Source organism: Protopterus annectens, chromosome 2.part2 (genome assembly GCF_019279795.1).
Source record: "Protopterus annectens isolate FY-2018-M chromosome 2.part2, PAN1.0, whole genome shotgun sequence".
Taxonomy (NCBI): Eukaryota; Metazoa; Chordata; order Ceratodontiformes; family Protopteridae; genus Protopterus; species Protopterus annectens.
The window spans coordinates 420,843,473-420,860,568 of record NC_056730.1 but is presented as its reverse complement, the minus strand read 5'-3'; the positions used below and the strand labels follow the sequence as shown (position 1 = coordinate 420,860,568).

Genomic DNA, 17,096 nt, shown 5'->3' with positions numbered 1-17,096 from the left:
TTAACACTTTATTAATTTACTGACAACCACATTCATAACTAAAGTACATTAAATGCTAGTTGCATGACATCTTTGCCTTAATCCACACTGCATGTTTATTTATTCACTTAACCAGCCATTTAATATTACTCACATTTTTCAAATAAATTGGCAATTATTTTATCATCTTTTCACTTGTGTTATAATCCCTTAATATATTCCATAAACGTTCATACTGTATTCTATCAAATGACTTACTCACATCTCCTACCAAACTTCAGTATCCACTTTTCTTTTTATAATGTCATCTACTACTTCTTTTATTATCCATAATAGGTCCTAACTTCCTTTCCCTTTCTTACCTAAAATTGCATATTCAAGCAACTTATCTACTTTATTTGCTAATCGTTTACCTATTATTCTCATAAATCTTATAACCTGTGGTACTCAACACCATTGTTCTCTAATTTCTTATAACATCTTTTCTCCTTTTTTTCTGTACAAATTTCATAATCCTGGTACATACTTCTTTTTCTACCAGTCCTATAACCATTCATGCAGTACTTCCACAAAATACACTTTTTTGCCATTTTCCATATTATTATACATACAGTATATGTCATACATTCCACTAACTTTCTCCATGTCAAGTTCCTTTAAAATTCCATTAAATTATTTTATACTTCCTTTTTTTCTAAACTCTTACAATCCTCCTTACTCAATTTTTAACTTTTCATTTTTGTCTTTTTGTATCTCTCTCTCTTTTTTTACTAGCATGTTCTCTACATGCTTCCTTATTACCTCAAGTATTTTATCTTGCATACTTGCATAGCCACTCTTTCTCCTTCATTGTTCTTCATTTCCCTTAATATACTCTGATTCTCTTTTACTATTTTATTCAGATATGGAGCTATGTCTTCCTTTTTTCCTTGTAAGAAATAGCTTTGTTTATATTACATATTCCTAATTTTCTCTGATTCATTTCATACATTCTCTTCTTCTTTTCATAAAAAACTGCACTATTTCTCATCACTTGTCTAAATAATTTCTGACTCAATTTAGTCTCTCTAGCCTTCTTACAACTTGACATTCCAAAAAATACTTTACTTTTCCTTAAAGCGTATCTACCAACTGATTCAGTTTTCATAAAAATATCTCATATCTAGAAGATTTTCCATAATTTATTAATCTTTTTTCTGCCTTCCTCATCTAAATATTTTTCATTTAACCTATTAATACCTTTATCTAGTTTTATATATCCTTTCTTCTCCTGTACGTCTACCCATATAGCTAAATAATCTAAAAAAACTGTTACCTTTACTCCTCCTTGTACAGTTTTTAAACTGTCTGATAAAAAATAATCAGTTTTTGTTTTTATATAATTTATAAGTCTGTCTCATATATATATATATATATATATATATATATATATATATATATATATATATATATATATATATATATATATAAAACATTCTACTTTTCATTATCTCATATACACCCTTAACATTACTTCCCCCTTCTTCCATTTTCTTAAAATCACAAGTCCCCTACTAATATTATTTCCATATTTACTCCTATGGAATCTAGACTTTTTTTAAACATTATTTCTCTTTCCCTCTTTGCAATATATGCATATATTGCAATAAATCTATACACATCTTTTATTCTACCTTAAATCTATCACGGTTAATCTTCTCAATTCTACTACTGTAATTGTGATAATGTGAGGTCTTGCCATCTATGCCAGGGAGAATAGGGCAGTGCATGTGTAGCATATGCCGGCATAGTTACCTGGAGTTTTGTAAATAATTTTGTGTCATTTGACTATCACACCGGCGTGTGCAAATGCTTGTGTTAAAAATTTATCAACAACGTTATTATAACTGATTAAATGTTTATGTTTACACAAAGAATTCTGAAAGACAGGAGTAGAGGTTTTTGAAGTTGTTCTACAATTTTCAAATACTGCAACAAATCTTAGCAAAGCTCTGAATGTGTATTGTACCAGAGTCAAGTGATCAAATTTGATGCCATTCTATAACCAGCACAGAGGATGGAACTCACACAGCAGCTTGTTTTGCTTTGTTTTCTTTGGAACCCGATGACAGTTATCACAGTTCAGTTAGCCGAGTTGAGTTCAGTTAGCTGGAAGCTCATCGCCTTGCCTTCTGGAAGTAAGCATCTCAGCATCCTATCTTGCCTTGCTGTATTAATTAAGTTAGCTAAGGAACAGTTATTCTTTGGACAGTAAGGAAATACAGTGAGATTAATTAGTGTTTTTCCTGCATCTGTTTGAATCTGTCCAACTGAGTTATTTTTATTTCTTCTGTGATTGAAACTCTGATTTTTACTGTACTTCGATACAATATTTAGCATTCCCATGTTTTTTATTTTACTATTTATTATTAAATATTTGTATTGTGGCTGTTGTTTTAGAGAATACCAACATCTTGAGAGTATTTGTGCTTATTTTAGTGACGTCTTGGCCTCTCTGAAAAACCTGGCTGCTTTGGTTACACTACCATTTACACTAGTATTGATTTTACTCAGTATAACTGAATAGCCTTGTAAGAGCCTGACAGTGGTTGACTGGTGGCAGCAAGGTTACCATATAGTCTGGGTAGAAGGGGTAAAGCTAGTAGATCTGTGCCAGCCTTTCCCAGGACTGTGTGTGTCTGAAAATCAGATACCCAGGTGTGGGTGTGTCAGCTACTTGGAACTGGGACAGAATGCTCCAAAGTGAGTCTTGTTTATGACCTCAAGAGACAGTGTCCAATCCCAGGCCTGGAGCAGGTTTCCATGTGTGCTCCTGGGGGAAACTGTGCTTGATGCAGAGAGCTGCATTTGAAATACTATGTAAATCCATTACTGTTTTTAATGACCGTCTCTTACCAGTGTCAGTGGCGAGGGCTCAGGCTACTTGATTAATGGCTTGGGTAAACAGAGGCCATCTCAGTAATATCCAACACTTTTATTGTTTCCTGACATAACACGCCTATTCCTGAAAACGTATATTTTCCCATATTCCAAATAATATTTCCATCCAATAGTTTTTCTGTTTGTATCACTTCTTCTGTCAATACTCATGTCTTCCAATATAATTATATGCATACCAATTAAAGCACACCAATCTAACATGCCTATTCTTGTTTTAATATTCTTTATACTATTAACATTTATTGCTAAAATTTTCAGCCTCCTTTTAAAGTAAGATAATATTTCCCTTCCACATCTATCCTTTGCCTTTTTTATTTTCTTTCACAATTACACTTTTAAGCTTCCCTTTTCTCTCTTTCACCATTTTCCCTATAGAATTCTTTTTCCCCTCACAACTTGCCAGTTTACATATTCCTCTTTCACTTGTATCTTGTACCATTTCCTCACCTTCATTTTTTGGACACTATTTTGTACTAAGCTAACTGCCCTTGTGAGCTATTTTAAGCCTAGCCAATTATCCCTGAGATTCCTTTATTACTTTCTCGTATAGTAATCTCTTCTTCATGTTCCTTTTCTATAGTACTTTCAATATCACGTACTGATTCCTGTACCTGTTCTTGTTCAATAACTTCTATGTTTTTTTCACAATCTACCCATACATGCCCAGTTTGTCCATATTTCTGGCATATCATATCACATTTCTTAGCTTCAGGCACTGGCTTACCAGAGATAAAACATCTTCGAATAAAATTACTAATCAAACAGTCATTCTTTCCACAAAAACGCACGTTTTCGGTTGCCCTCTATATTTCACAAAACCTCCATTTCCACCTACATTTATCACACTTGGAATAAGCATAAAACTTTTTTCATTTTCCATTTTTAAAATTACTCCATATTACCAACAGTCAGTCCATAAACCTCTATTGTCATATATTTTTGTTGTGTCCATAACTTTTTACATAAAGTCTTTAAATAGTCCTTTAACACTTCTTTCCAACTTCCATTCGAAATTGTACAAAAATTATTTTTTAGTTTCTCTATGAACTACTTGCACCACATAAGAGTTCCAAGGATTACAGTCTTTTTTTTTTAAGTTCATAGTGTTCTAAAAATGTTTCCATATACTGTCCAGTCTCAAACAAAACGCCACAGTACTTCTCTATATTAATGTGACTAAAAGCTCTTACCTCTTTGGCGGAAGGACGATCACAGTGTCCCAAACTTCATACTTTATAGCCCTTTTCTTCTTTGCTACTTAACTTTATCACAAATTTCTTCCTCGCTATCTTTTTTTACTTCCTCCACTCATTTCTCTCCTTTTGCCTTCTGCACATATGATCTCTTACCACTTCCTCTTCTTGTATCTTTTCAATAATTTCAAACTACAAACCTGCTATCCTGCTCTGTGGTTCACTCTGGGCTACCATCGCTTTTAAGTAAACATCCCGCAACCTTCCTGACTGGAGGGTTGTAACAACCCAGGTTTGTGTTGAATCTTCTTCTCTAAGAGGATTTTGTTTAAAGATGTCTTCCGAATCCAATATCGGTACAGCCTCTCTCCCATATAATATATCATGCTGTTGTGAAGGCTTGACTGCCTTCAACTGCGCTTGGCATTCCACTCCTCCTTCTGCATTCTCCACTATGCACATCTACCCTTCCATCACCTTTCAGCTCCGCACCTCCTTTCCTCTGTCCACATTTTATGATTCGCTTCTCCTGCACGAATACGCTTTGTCTCCACTCGCAATACATTCCATTCTCTCTCCCCATGTCTCTGAGATGCCTTAGCACTTGGACCAGAAGCAGGAAGTGTCACCTGCAATAGCGGCCCTGTATGCTAACCAAAAGGAGCAGTTTCCTGATGCCCTGGCTAAATTTCCCCTAGTAGCATAAATAATACCTGGGGTCGCCCCTGAAAAGACTAGCCCAGTCAACAAAGAATAAATAGATAAATAAATAAATTTTCTAGGCCCTCCAGTAACCTTCACCATCAGTACTGTATCAAATTAGTATTTCCTGTATTTAAAGAATGTATACTGTCTTAGTTCAAAATGCTCCAAATCATACTGCATGTTGTTATATAAGGTCTCAAGCATGTTCTTCACATCTACTGATGTTTCATAGTTTAATGTTGCCAAAGCTTTTTCCCATGACTCAGCTTAACATTGGACATGCACAGACAACATGTGCTAATTAAAAAAATAAATTCACTGTTTGAGAAATGGTGAGGGGACATTCCCACTCAACAAATGTAATGAAACAGATAGCATGAAAAAAATGACCCTTTTTTACTTAAGAGGATCACGACACCAGACAAGGGATAGTGGCAACCAATTACAACATACTTACTGTTATACTGCCCTTTCACAAACAACATGTCCATTGTGATATTAAATGATGTAGAGTCAGAAAAGAACCCTCGGAGAGGCTATGGAATTTATAAAAAAAAAAGCAAGAGTTAGAAGGCAGACAAGGAAAAGCTAACACATTCCAGGAATTCTTTTCTGAATTACATGTAAAATACAAATCAAACATTATATACAAAATCATTCAAACTGTAAAAAATAATAAAACAGAAAATCACCTACATTCAGTAAAAATTATGGAAGAAAGACTTTACACTCTCTACATAAAATGTGGCAAGTAGATCCAGAAGCATTTAGAATCACTGCCAAATTCAAGTGCCAGTGGGATTTCAACACTTCTGGAATCATCCATGTTTAATATATACTATAACACACACACACACACACACACACACACACACACACACACACACACACACACACACACACACACACACACAGAGACACACACAGAGACACACACACAGAGACACAGAGACACACACAGAGACACACACACAGGCACACACAGGCACAGACACCAGAAACAGCAATGCACCTAATGATAATGTTGCCCTTTGCTTTTTTAAAATAGAGACACCATACAAACATGGCAATGGGCTCCTTACTGCAAGTGCAAGAACTGCTAATGTGAGTCCCACAGCAGTGAAAATAAAACATAAAACACAACAGATTAAAAAGTTTAGCTGGGATATATTCTGGCTTTCTCCATCACTAAACAGTATAACAAGAGTATCAGAAATTAAAGTGATAGGAAAGAACTTGAATCCAATCAATGTCAACTAAAAGCAGAATCTCTGTGAAGATCTAAACAAACTCTGCTGTAAACAGACAAGACCCAGAACATGTAGGGCACTGAAAATTAGCAGCAAGAGCATAAAAACTGATCTAGCAGTCAGTCCACAGATGAAATGGCTAGAGAAAGAAACTTCATATAAAGACTGTCCACACAAGTCTGTACCTGAAGTTGCACCATGCCACTATTCATATGTCTGAAGTAAAGAACACTTTAGTAGCTTAAGGAGGAGGGCATAACAGCATGCATCACTGCTGTAAGGTCCACAAGATGATTAAAGGAAACCAAACATTCTGGATGTTTTAACTATTTCTAACACCTGGCTATTAAGCAACATAACTACCATCAAGAATTATGCCAGGTCTCTCACAGATGATGTAAATTCAGATAAGGACAGAAGAAACAGAACATGTAAAGGATAAATGGTTGTCAACGTCACCTCAGTCTTTGTCAGTTTAAGTCCAAATTCAAGTCAGCCAACAGTCCTCTACAGAAGGATGGAATTTGAGCAGTCTTCTAAGGTAGCAAAATCTTAAAAATGAACATAAGAATAACAGAAGCAAAACTGTCATCAGCATAACATTGGTACCCGATATCTTTAGCACAAATACCTCCCCCCCAAAAAGCTGCAACACATCCACCACAGATAATGGTGCTACAATCAAATCTGAGGAACTCTACAAGTCAGTAGATAGTAGTTTCTGAATTAATTTCTCCAGCAGCTAACAGTGACCTAAAAGGTAACAGGCAAAGTATTTGACCAAGAAAAGTCCAAGTAAGTTTGATAACAAATGATCAGGATTCCATGATCTGCAATTTCAAAAGCTGCAGAGAGATTAGGCAGGACCAGGATAGAATGTACAAATGACTTCTCAGCAAATGAGATCAGTAACAAAGCTAGTAAAGGCAGTCTCAGTGCTGTCCTTTTATTTAAAACTAGACTGAAAAGAGAAAAGAATAGGTCACGGGATGTCAAACAGGATATCTGTATGCCCTCAATAACCGTACTAATAAACAGCAGGTTAGAGGCTGGATCTAATTTTTCAAGATGCCCAGATCCAAATAAGGCTTCTAGAGAATTAAGGCAATGATAACCTCTTTCAGAATAGTAGAAAAGGGCCTATTCACGCAAAGGACCAGACAAACCAGAAAACACTGAAAACAGAAACTTGAAGCAGATTTAATTAGTTAAAAAGGTCCCATGTCCAGCCCACATCAGGTAGCTTGCACAGATGAAGCCAGATTCATGAATTCCTCACAGTCAGTGTAACTAAATCCTGCCTAGTAAAAGTCAGAATTATCTAAATAAGGCCATTGCATAGCAGTACAAGCACATCAAGAAGGAAGACCTGCATGATCTTGGCAACTTTAATCACAAAAACAGTGCAGCATACTTACAACAACAGGTATAACAAGTCTCATGTAAGGTAAGATCTAACTGTGCAGCCTACCCTTATACTACCCAAAAGAATACAGTCGGACCTTAAGATGCAGCAGAGATCTTGACAGACAAGAACAGTGCCTTCTTGATATGCAACATAATGTGCATCTAATTCTACTCGGTCATCCAACAGGAATGTCCTCCCCCATTTGAACTTTAACCACTATCCACGTCTATGCAGCTCATAAAGTTCAGTCAGACCATACTCTACACAATATTAAAGGCCTTGGGCATATACACAATGTCTACCTGATACTTGCCACTAGTTGATAATACAGATTCACTAGCTGCTATTATCACTAATCTCTTCAAGCACTGGCTCATTAGAGGAATAACATTACCAACAATGTTCATCTGCAAATGCCTGAAAAGAACCAGCTCAATATCAGGTGGCCAGACTGGTAGGAGCCCAAGCTTGCTATGATCTCAGTAAAGGACTGGTTACACTACTGGGGACGTGACAATAATACCAAACTAAAAGACCAAGTACAGTGAGAGTCCTTGAATATGAGTAGCAGCAGTAACAAAAGTGAAGGTAAAACTCTCCAAAATGTAGCAAATTCATTAAATTTTTCACCAACCCAAAAAATAAAATAATCCCAAATCAACCATCTTGGGCAAATATTCACCAGATTAATGATGAAATCAAAAAGAGGTAAAAGGGTGGTGTATTGCATTGTAATAGTATGCAATTTGAGAAATGAGATCACCTAAAAAGAACCTGTTAATCTAAGGAAACTAACTGGTGATTTACAGAATTTAACTGTCAATTTAACCTTTTAATGTTCAAAGGGATAACTATACAAAGTACAGTTGTGTACACTTACCATAAATGTAGATGTTCGAGTGTATTCACTGTTGCAGTCATTACATTTGGGTTATCTGCTTGCAGTAGCCCTCAGTCGGTCTGATTAACAAAGTCTTGGGTCCTGCGTCAGTTGCTGACCCTTCTTCAGGTCATCAGGGGTATAAAACATGCAGCTGATGCCATTACATCAGTTTTTCTTGCCCCAGATGTCATGTGCCCCCCAAATGGGGAGCAAAATATACAAGTAATTTAAAACACAAAAATATACTTCCAAACAAAAGCAAATACACCAAAAAGGCTTTAAAGTATAGTAAAAGAAAGTAGAGGTATAGCAAGAGAAAAACAGGGGGCTGGAGGGAGGGTAACCAGGACTGCAACAGTGAATACACTCGAACATCTACATTTATGGTACATGTACACAACTGTACTATGTTCTTCCTGTTTCACTGTTGCATTCATTACATTTGGGTAGATTCCCAAAGCTATGGTTGGGAGGATGCATTTATACAGCATTAGGACCGGCTATAAGGCCATGCAAAACAGCAGTGGCAAAGCCAGCTCTGGATTTAGAGAAAATTGGTAAGTGATAATACTTGGTGAAAGTATGAACTGAACTCCAGGTAGCAGCTTCTAGAATATTCCTGGTAGGAACAACTCTGAGAAAGGCTGAAGAAGTAGATGCAGCCCTGGTGGAATGAGATCTGATCCCCTGGGGAATAGGTTTTCCATGGTGCTTATAGCAGAAATGAATACAATGGCTTATCCATTTTGAAATGGTTTGCTTTGAAATAGCCTTCCCCTCTGCCCCTGCAGCAAATGCTACCAGCAGTTGTTCAGATTTTCTTCGAGATTTAGTCCTGTCCAAGTAAAATCTAAGTTGTCTGTGTACATCCAATGAATGCAGAATCCACTCCCCCTTGTTCTGTGGATTGGGAAAGAAAGTTGGCAAATGAACAGACTGATTAAGAGCCACACTGGATACTACATTGGGCATGAAGGATGGATTGGTCCTGAGTGACACCCTGTCCGCATGAAAGATAATGAAAGTCTCTACTGCCATAAGGGCCTGTAATTCAGAAATCCTTCTAGCTGAAGTGATTGCTAAAAGGAAAGCTGTTTTCCAGGAAATAAATTTTAACTCTGCAATAGCAGCTGGCTCGAAAGGAGGTAGAGTGAGTTTCTCCAATACAAATTTAAGGTCCCAGGCAGGGGTTGGTGCTCTCTTGAGTGGTCTCAAGTTTTTGGCCCCTCTGAGATACTGCTTTAGCAGAGGATGAGAGAAGAGGGGGGGTCTGTGTTGTAATGAGCTTTAATGGCTGAGGCATGGATTTTTATGGAAGAAAAAGACAGGCCCTTGTGAAGCATCTCAGTTAAGTATCTGTCTGGTTTACAAGGGGCCAGAGGCAGGGAATAGGGTCATACTGGATTCCAAAAATACATCATCAACAATGTCTAGTACAGGAGGTATAGCCAAAGGCCTATGCTGAGGAGGAAGAAGAAGGAAATCCCTAAGCCTCTTTTTGGATTCAGAAAAATCCTGACTTTCCCAGTGGAAATGCTCCCTTAAGGTATGTAAAGTTTCCCCAAAAGGAAAATCCTCAGGGGGAGAAGCAGAGGGAATGGAATCCTCTGCATCAGAGTCCTCATAAGTAGGTATGAACAAATCCAGTTCATTAGAAGAGTCAGAAGAAACCGAGTCCTGTTCAGAAGATTCATAGTCAAGTTCAGCCCTAGGCCTCTTAGAAAGGGGGGGGGTTTGACTACCCCTGATTAGAGTAATTAAATCTTCAGCCATTTTGATCATTTGTTTTTAAGGCATAGGGGCCTGAACATGTGGCCTAGGCATAGTTTTTTTTACACAGACTGAGATTTAGGCCGTAGTATTGAAGGTGGAGTCGGTTTAATATGCAAGTCTGTAGGTCTGAATACACCCTCAGAAGCTGGTGCTTGCACAGCGGCTCCGGACCCATCCAAGGTAGAGACATCTGCGGGTTCCATAGGTGAAGTATCTTGCGGTATACCGGACTCTGAATGGGTCTCAGTAGAGGCCTGCGAATCAGAAGTAGCAGGTATCAGGGGCTGCGAAAGCACCTGAGTACCGGTAAACTAGTGACTAGCTTAGGAGAAGCTTCATCGGCAGTTTTGGACCTCAACGGCCTGTCTCTTTTTCTTTGCATTTTTTCGGTATTCCGGTAGTAGGATGGCTAACCAACGTCATTTTCTGGATAATTAAACCAAATATTTAGAAGCAAAAATGTACCGACGATGGATAGTGCGCTGATTAAATAAGCACAAAACCGACAGCAAAGTACATCGTGGTCAGGGCCTAGGCAAGGAATATAGTACAAATGAAAACATGAAAAATTATGAGGTATTTGTTTCCCACAAGTAATACAGTTATTAACTGTTACTGACATTGGTAAGGAGCAAGAAAAAGTTTCCCCAACGGGGTACTTAGCTTTTAGATGAAGACTTCGGTTCTGAAACTCAAAAACGGAAATTTCAGGGGTCGGCTGACCGGCACTTGCAAACTGCTTCTGCTTCAGGCACCACGTGGCAAGAAAGACTGATGTAATGGCGTCAGCTGCATGTTTTATACCCCTGACAACCTGACGTCATGGAAGAAGGGACAGCAACCGACACAGGACCCAAGACTTTGTTAATCAGGCCGACTGAGGGCAACCTGCCAGCAGATTACCCAAATGTAATGACTGCAACAGTGAAACATGAAGAACATCATTACCTTCCATAGGGATAAGATGGTATCTGTCTTCCATGCCTGTTTGCAAGGAATACTAGAGCAGAATCTCTTTAGTTGTCTCTTCTGAAAGGAAGCAGACAGATCTGCATGATGTGTTCTCCACAGTTGGATCAATTCCTGTAAGACCCCAGGGTGAAGTTTCCATTTGCGAGTGTCTGTCCTGGGCCTGCTTAGTTTGCATGCAATTAGAGTTTACTCTGATAGAATGTATGAAGCCTAAAGAATCATAGTGAGCAGAGTTGCCATTTTCCAAGCTATCACAGCAAGTCTGCAAATAAGTTAAGATCAGGTATCCTCTTGTTTATGTATCATATCATTGTGGTGTTGTCCATGTACGCTTGCAGAGATCCCGAGGACCACAGATGACTGAAAGTTTTTAAAGTGCCTATCACTGCCATCATCTCTCTGACATGCATGGTTCTGTCTGCTGTGGGCAGTCCACAGACAGTGCACTTTCACATCTTTGGAAACTGCTCCCTATACCATATACGATGCATCTGTAGTTAATGACTGGAGAGAAGTCAGAAGGGACAACAGCAGACATGGACTGACAGACATCTTGTGCACCCAGCACAGAACCTCCCTCCATACAAAATCCCAAACAAAGGGTCTGAAAAGAAAAAAGGTAAAGAGCGAGTCCAGACTGACCTGCGGTACCATTAGAATTTTCTCACGTGGACTCTGGGACAGGAGAAGCATTAGAATCATATATGCCATGTACCCCAAAATCCTGAGAAATTCCTTTGGTGATATCTGTTTTTGACTAGAAATACTCAGGAAGAACAGCTGGAACAACTCTACTTTATCTGGAGAAGAAAACTCTTCCCAGAGAAGAATCTAACAGACATCCCAGGAAAACACTTATGTGAGACTTTAGTAAGTTGATCTGAAAAACCCAGACTGGTACAAGATTCTGAGCAGTTGTTAAAGACTCTTGACAACTCGAAGAAAAAAAAACTGCAAAGATAAGGCAAATATCACAATATGGAAAGATGTGAATGTGTTGAAATCTGCAATAAGTGATTACTGGAGCCAGACACACTGTAAATACCCATGGTACAGAGAAAAATCCAAATGGTAAAACAAAAAACAGATGCTCTGAGCCACATACAAAAAAATCTTACGAAATGATTGATCTGCTTGCCAATCCGACGTGATGGTAAACATCCTTTAAGTCTAGCTTTACCATGAAAACTAGCAAAGAAAGTGGAAACAAAAGGGGCTGAAGGGATAACATTCTGAAGTTTGGATCCTAACGAAAAGATTTAGAAGGGAACGATCTAGCACAGGCTTCATTCTCCTTCCCTCTTTGCTACATGAAAAATACTTAAATATAAGCCTTTGCCCATCTGGCAGGTAGACAATGGTTCTATCACTTCCCAAAAAAGCATACAGTTTAAAATTGCAGGGAAAATGGGAAACTTGGGCAACTGCGCAGAGGAATCCACTAGAAAGGAGGAATGGATTCTCACTGCTAAGTGTATCCCTCCTACAATTACCCGTAGGACCCATTTGTCTGATACAACCTGGTGCCATTAGAAAAGATGAGGACACAGAGTGGAAGAGATTAACGAAGTGGGAGGGTATGGCAGCCTGAACAGGCAAAACGATGTACTGACTGGGAGTATTATCATTGATTTTTTTCAGGCTTTCCCTTTCTTTATGGAGTCTTCTTGCACTGACATTTAAAATCTAGTTTAATGGCACCTTGCTGCTTGAATTACTTATTGAAAAGGGACATGAGGAGGAAGGAAATACAAAATACAAAACTGTGAGTAACTCCTTTAAATAGGTTCCCCTTTCATCACAATTTTTGAGCAACTCAGTTTCAGAAGGACCAGAAAGAACTTCCTTCTCTAAGGCAGAATTTAAAATTTCTGCCCTAACATCCTCAGGAAGGTTTTGAGAATGAAAGATCTTCTGATGACTATGCCAGATGCCGTAGTTCCAGATGCAGTGTCAGCAGCATCATTCAAAGAATTTTACTTCAGAACAGGAAAGTTAACCATTATGTTTTGCATGTTATCAAAAGATAAAAGCAAAATCTTTAACATATCAGCCTGACAGTTTAAAATTCTTAAAGTTGAAGTAACAGAAGAATGCACTTTCTTTCCCAACTTGTCAAAAGCATTCCAATCCTCCTCAGAGGGAATAGCTTTAGCTGCAGAAAACAAATACTTATGATTTGGAGGTATCTTGTATAACGTATCTTATAACATGTCAGGTATCTTGGGAGGCAGGAGGTTTACCATCAGGTAAACTAATAGCAGACAGAAAAACTCTCTAAAGCACGCAAAACAGCAGAAATAGTACAAAAACACCACTGGAGCAGAAAAAAGCTGCACAGTATCGTTTAATACATAAATCATAGACAGAGGCATGTCAAACTGTAACAAATCATAACAAATTTTCTGTGCAACAGGAATTTCATTCTATTCCCATTAAAAACTTCTATCATCTTTGATAAAGTCTCAGAAAAACATAAATACTCCAGAGGGAAATCTATAACATTACTTTTCTTAGGATCAGAGTGCAGACATAGCTTGATTTCAGGTCCACTTTGCTCCCCCTCCCATTCCCAATTCCCCAACCACTCCCTCAGTTCTCTACATCATATTTCTCAACCTACAGACATTGAAAAAGAGTACAAATGCCCTTGAAAAGTAGACACACCCAGCCAAAACTCTGGAAATCAAATGTACATAAAATTGAATACCAAGAAGCATATAACTCTTCCTGCTTCCAAAAGGAATGTGGTATACTACTTATAGGTTCATAAAAGATTACTAAGCTAACAGCGCAAAAGCCCTAACAACCCAATCTTCTATCCCTGAGGAAAGATAACAAAATGGAGTTTTGACAATTTTTACAGACTGTCTCTGTCCATACCACTCCAGGAATGAATTTGTGAATTCCTATCCATTGGTCCAGACTGTGCTCGAAGATGGTCAGGGAAAGGCTCTGCGTCATGTGAATAGAAAACCTATTCCAGGGGCAATCTCTGGGACACATAACTGTCTCTCCAGCATGATCTATTCAAGGCACAGATCAGATTTAGATCTTTGGAGTGGGTAACCCTCGTGCTGTTATTTTTGCGAATATGCAATATTTCCATCAGGTCTGGGTGAGAGACAGCCTTGTAGGTCAGGCACAGATCACCCCTCACTAATCGGTACGAAACTGAATACTGTAATAAGGCTTTTAATTGGTCTGCACATGACATGTTGTTATAGCCTGTATTTTTTGGGTGAGAAACCTCTGAGGATGCCCCAACTGCTGCAGGTATCTGGCGAGGAATATGCTGCCATAGGGTGGATTGTACTCTATTACTGGTCTTATGAGGGAACAGTACAGTGGTATTATGACATCCTTAGATCTGGATGCCATGCCCTTGCTTATAAGCTCAGCCTCCAGCCACACTGAAGGATTTCCTCACCACCATGGACAAGTTCAGTTTACTATCTTATCATCTAGATCTCTCACCACCGAGTCCACTCTTGGGGTAATTTTCAGGAGTATTTGATTTTCCAAAGGGTATTATTATGCACTTCTTTGCATTTAGTTTGAGGCTATGCTCTGACACCAATCATTAGTCTGCATCAGACTTTTCTGTAGGACACCAACATCATTTGGGGAGTCAAGGATTGTTCCCAACTTGCAGTCATCACCTAACTTGGTCAGCCAAAGGTCATCTACATTTGCCTTGACATCTGAGAAGTATATTCCAAACAGGAATGGGCCCCAGCACTGAGCCCTACAGTACTTCACTGGAGACTGGCCTCTTGCTGGATGTGGATTCCCCCACTCTAACAAGTTTCCTATCCATGAGCCATTTGGCTATCCATTTGGTCATGTGGAGGTTTACAATACAGAGTCGCTGGTGTTTGGATATAAGGTTTACATCACTTGGATACAAGCACAAAGAAAGGAAATTTTGTCAGGTACATTTGCTATACTTGGTCTGTTTTTCTGCTGCTATTCCAGGCCATGTGGAGGTTTATGCCCAATTTTGTGAGTTTATCTCTAATACATAAGTGGGGTATTGTGCCAAATGCTTTGGCCAGGTCAAAGTAGGTGGTATGCACTGTCTTACTTTCATCCATGGGCCTGGCGACCTTCTCAAAGAAGTCCACCAAACTGAGCAGGCAGGACCTGCCACTGATAAAGCCAAACTGGGTTGGGTCTGGAGTCTGGATATTATTTATGTCATTGTTAATCGTGTCTGTGATTATCCTTTTCATTGCCTTGTATGTGAGGCTAGTCAGACTTATGGGTTGGTAGTTTCCTGGATCTGTTGATGGGCCCTACTTGTGCTGAGGGATGGCTGTTGCTGTCCTCCACTCTACTGGGACAAAGCCTGTCTGCAGGCTAAGTTTAAACAGAGATCTAAGTGGGTCTACTAGGTGATATTTCAAGCTATTTAATAGGCATACTGGGATTCTGACAGTGCCCACTGATGCCATGTTTTAACTTTACAGAGTGCAGTGGTGACCTGCTCTTTTGTACAGGCAAAGGACTGGTAGGGGGTACTTCATGGGGAGTGACTGAAGGTGATGAGGGGGTGAGATCTGAGTTGAATTTATTGGCCAGCAGGTTTGCTATTTCTTCTGGCTGAGTACAGGTCATGCTGTCTACAGCCAACTCAGAACATTGTTGAGAGTTTCCCTTAAGATTTCGGACATAATTAAAAAATACTTATTGGTTATCCTTTGCTTGCGAGGCTATTTTAGTGTCCTATTTAGCTTTTGAAGACTTGACTAGTTTCCTGATTTGCCTGTTGAGAATAATGAGTGATTTTTTTCCTCTGTTGTACTCTCCCCACTTACTTCTATAAAGAAATTTCTTCCTTCTGTTGTATGGTCTATTTATGCCCGGGGTTTTCCAGGGTGACTTGTTTTTCTGGCTAGACCTCATTTTGGTTTGATCAAGTACTGCTGTTTCTATGTAGTTGTTTAAGTGGTTGAATGAGGCTTTCGTGTATACTTCTGCATGGACTTGGGGGAACTTTAAAATTACCTATGCTATCACTTAATAGAAGGCAATTTGCCTTGGAAAAATTCTTTAGGTCTTGATGGGGTTTCTACCATTATATTTATTTAAAAGGAGACCAATTTATGATCCGATCTTACTAATCGGGTCATTATGCGGGGGGGGGGGGGCAACACTCCCCCATGTTTGTAAGTACTATGTCAAGGATATTTGAGTCCAGGGGGGGGGGGGGTAGAGACCAGTTGTTCCAGAGCATTTGCCCTGACAAATTCCAGGAACCTGAGCCAGCATGTTAGTGGTTGCTCATGTCTCCCAGTTTATGCAGGCGTAGTTAAAATCACCCATTAGTGGTATGTTGAGCTGAATGGCAAATGATTCTATTAACTTCAAGTATGCAATGTAGTTTTCATGATTCATGTTTGAGGACCTGTAGCTAGCAATGATATGATGGGGGATTTTGCCTATTCACCTGGACATGGAGTAGCTCAAGCGAGTCATCCTACTTGACCAATCTAGAAGTGTGATTGTTTTTCTGTAAATGGAAACACCTCCTCCTTTCATTTTTACCTTTTCAGAGGGTGGTCTGATTGTGTGATAGGCATTATAGCCTTGCACTGCTGAAGTGCTTTCTGCAGTTTTGAACCATGTCTCCGTCACTGCACAGATATCAGCATTCTCCAGGGTGAGGAAAGCTTCCAGGGAGTACAGTTTCTTGTCAAGACTCCTAGTACTGAGTAGTAGTACCTTCAGCTTGTCATTAGAAAAACTTATGTTGGTAGGTCTGTTGGTTTGGCACTTTCTAAAAAAAGAGTTATGTACTCACCATAGCGTTCCATCTGAGTAGTTGTACTTCATTTGTCTTCAACCTGTGGGTATTTGGATCCAAATCAGATCTGAGACGGCCGCATCACTAGCATCTAATCTGAGCTCCAAGCTCCTCCCCTTATCCATAATGCTCCCCTGTCGCTTTCCTTCCCTCAGATCGAGTTTGCTGTTCAGGAAAACACAAG

At 39.0% G+C, this 17,096-nt stretch overlaps 1 protein-coding gene across 1 annotated transcript in view; it reads right to left on the bottom strand.

Annotated features, from left to right (window-relative positions):
* The window catches only part of PTCD2 (pentatricopeptide repeat domain 2), a 399,909-nt gene that overhangs the window by 234,709 nt on the left and 148,104 nt on the right, over window positions 1–17,096 (bottom strand). The window contains exon 5 of the mRNA XM_044063933.1: window positions 5,275–5,353. Coding sequence (XP_043919868.1) covers window positions 5,275–5,353 — 79 coding nt within the window. The remainder of the gene's footprint in view (window positions 1–5,274; window positions 5,354–17,096) is intronic.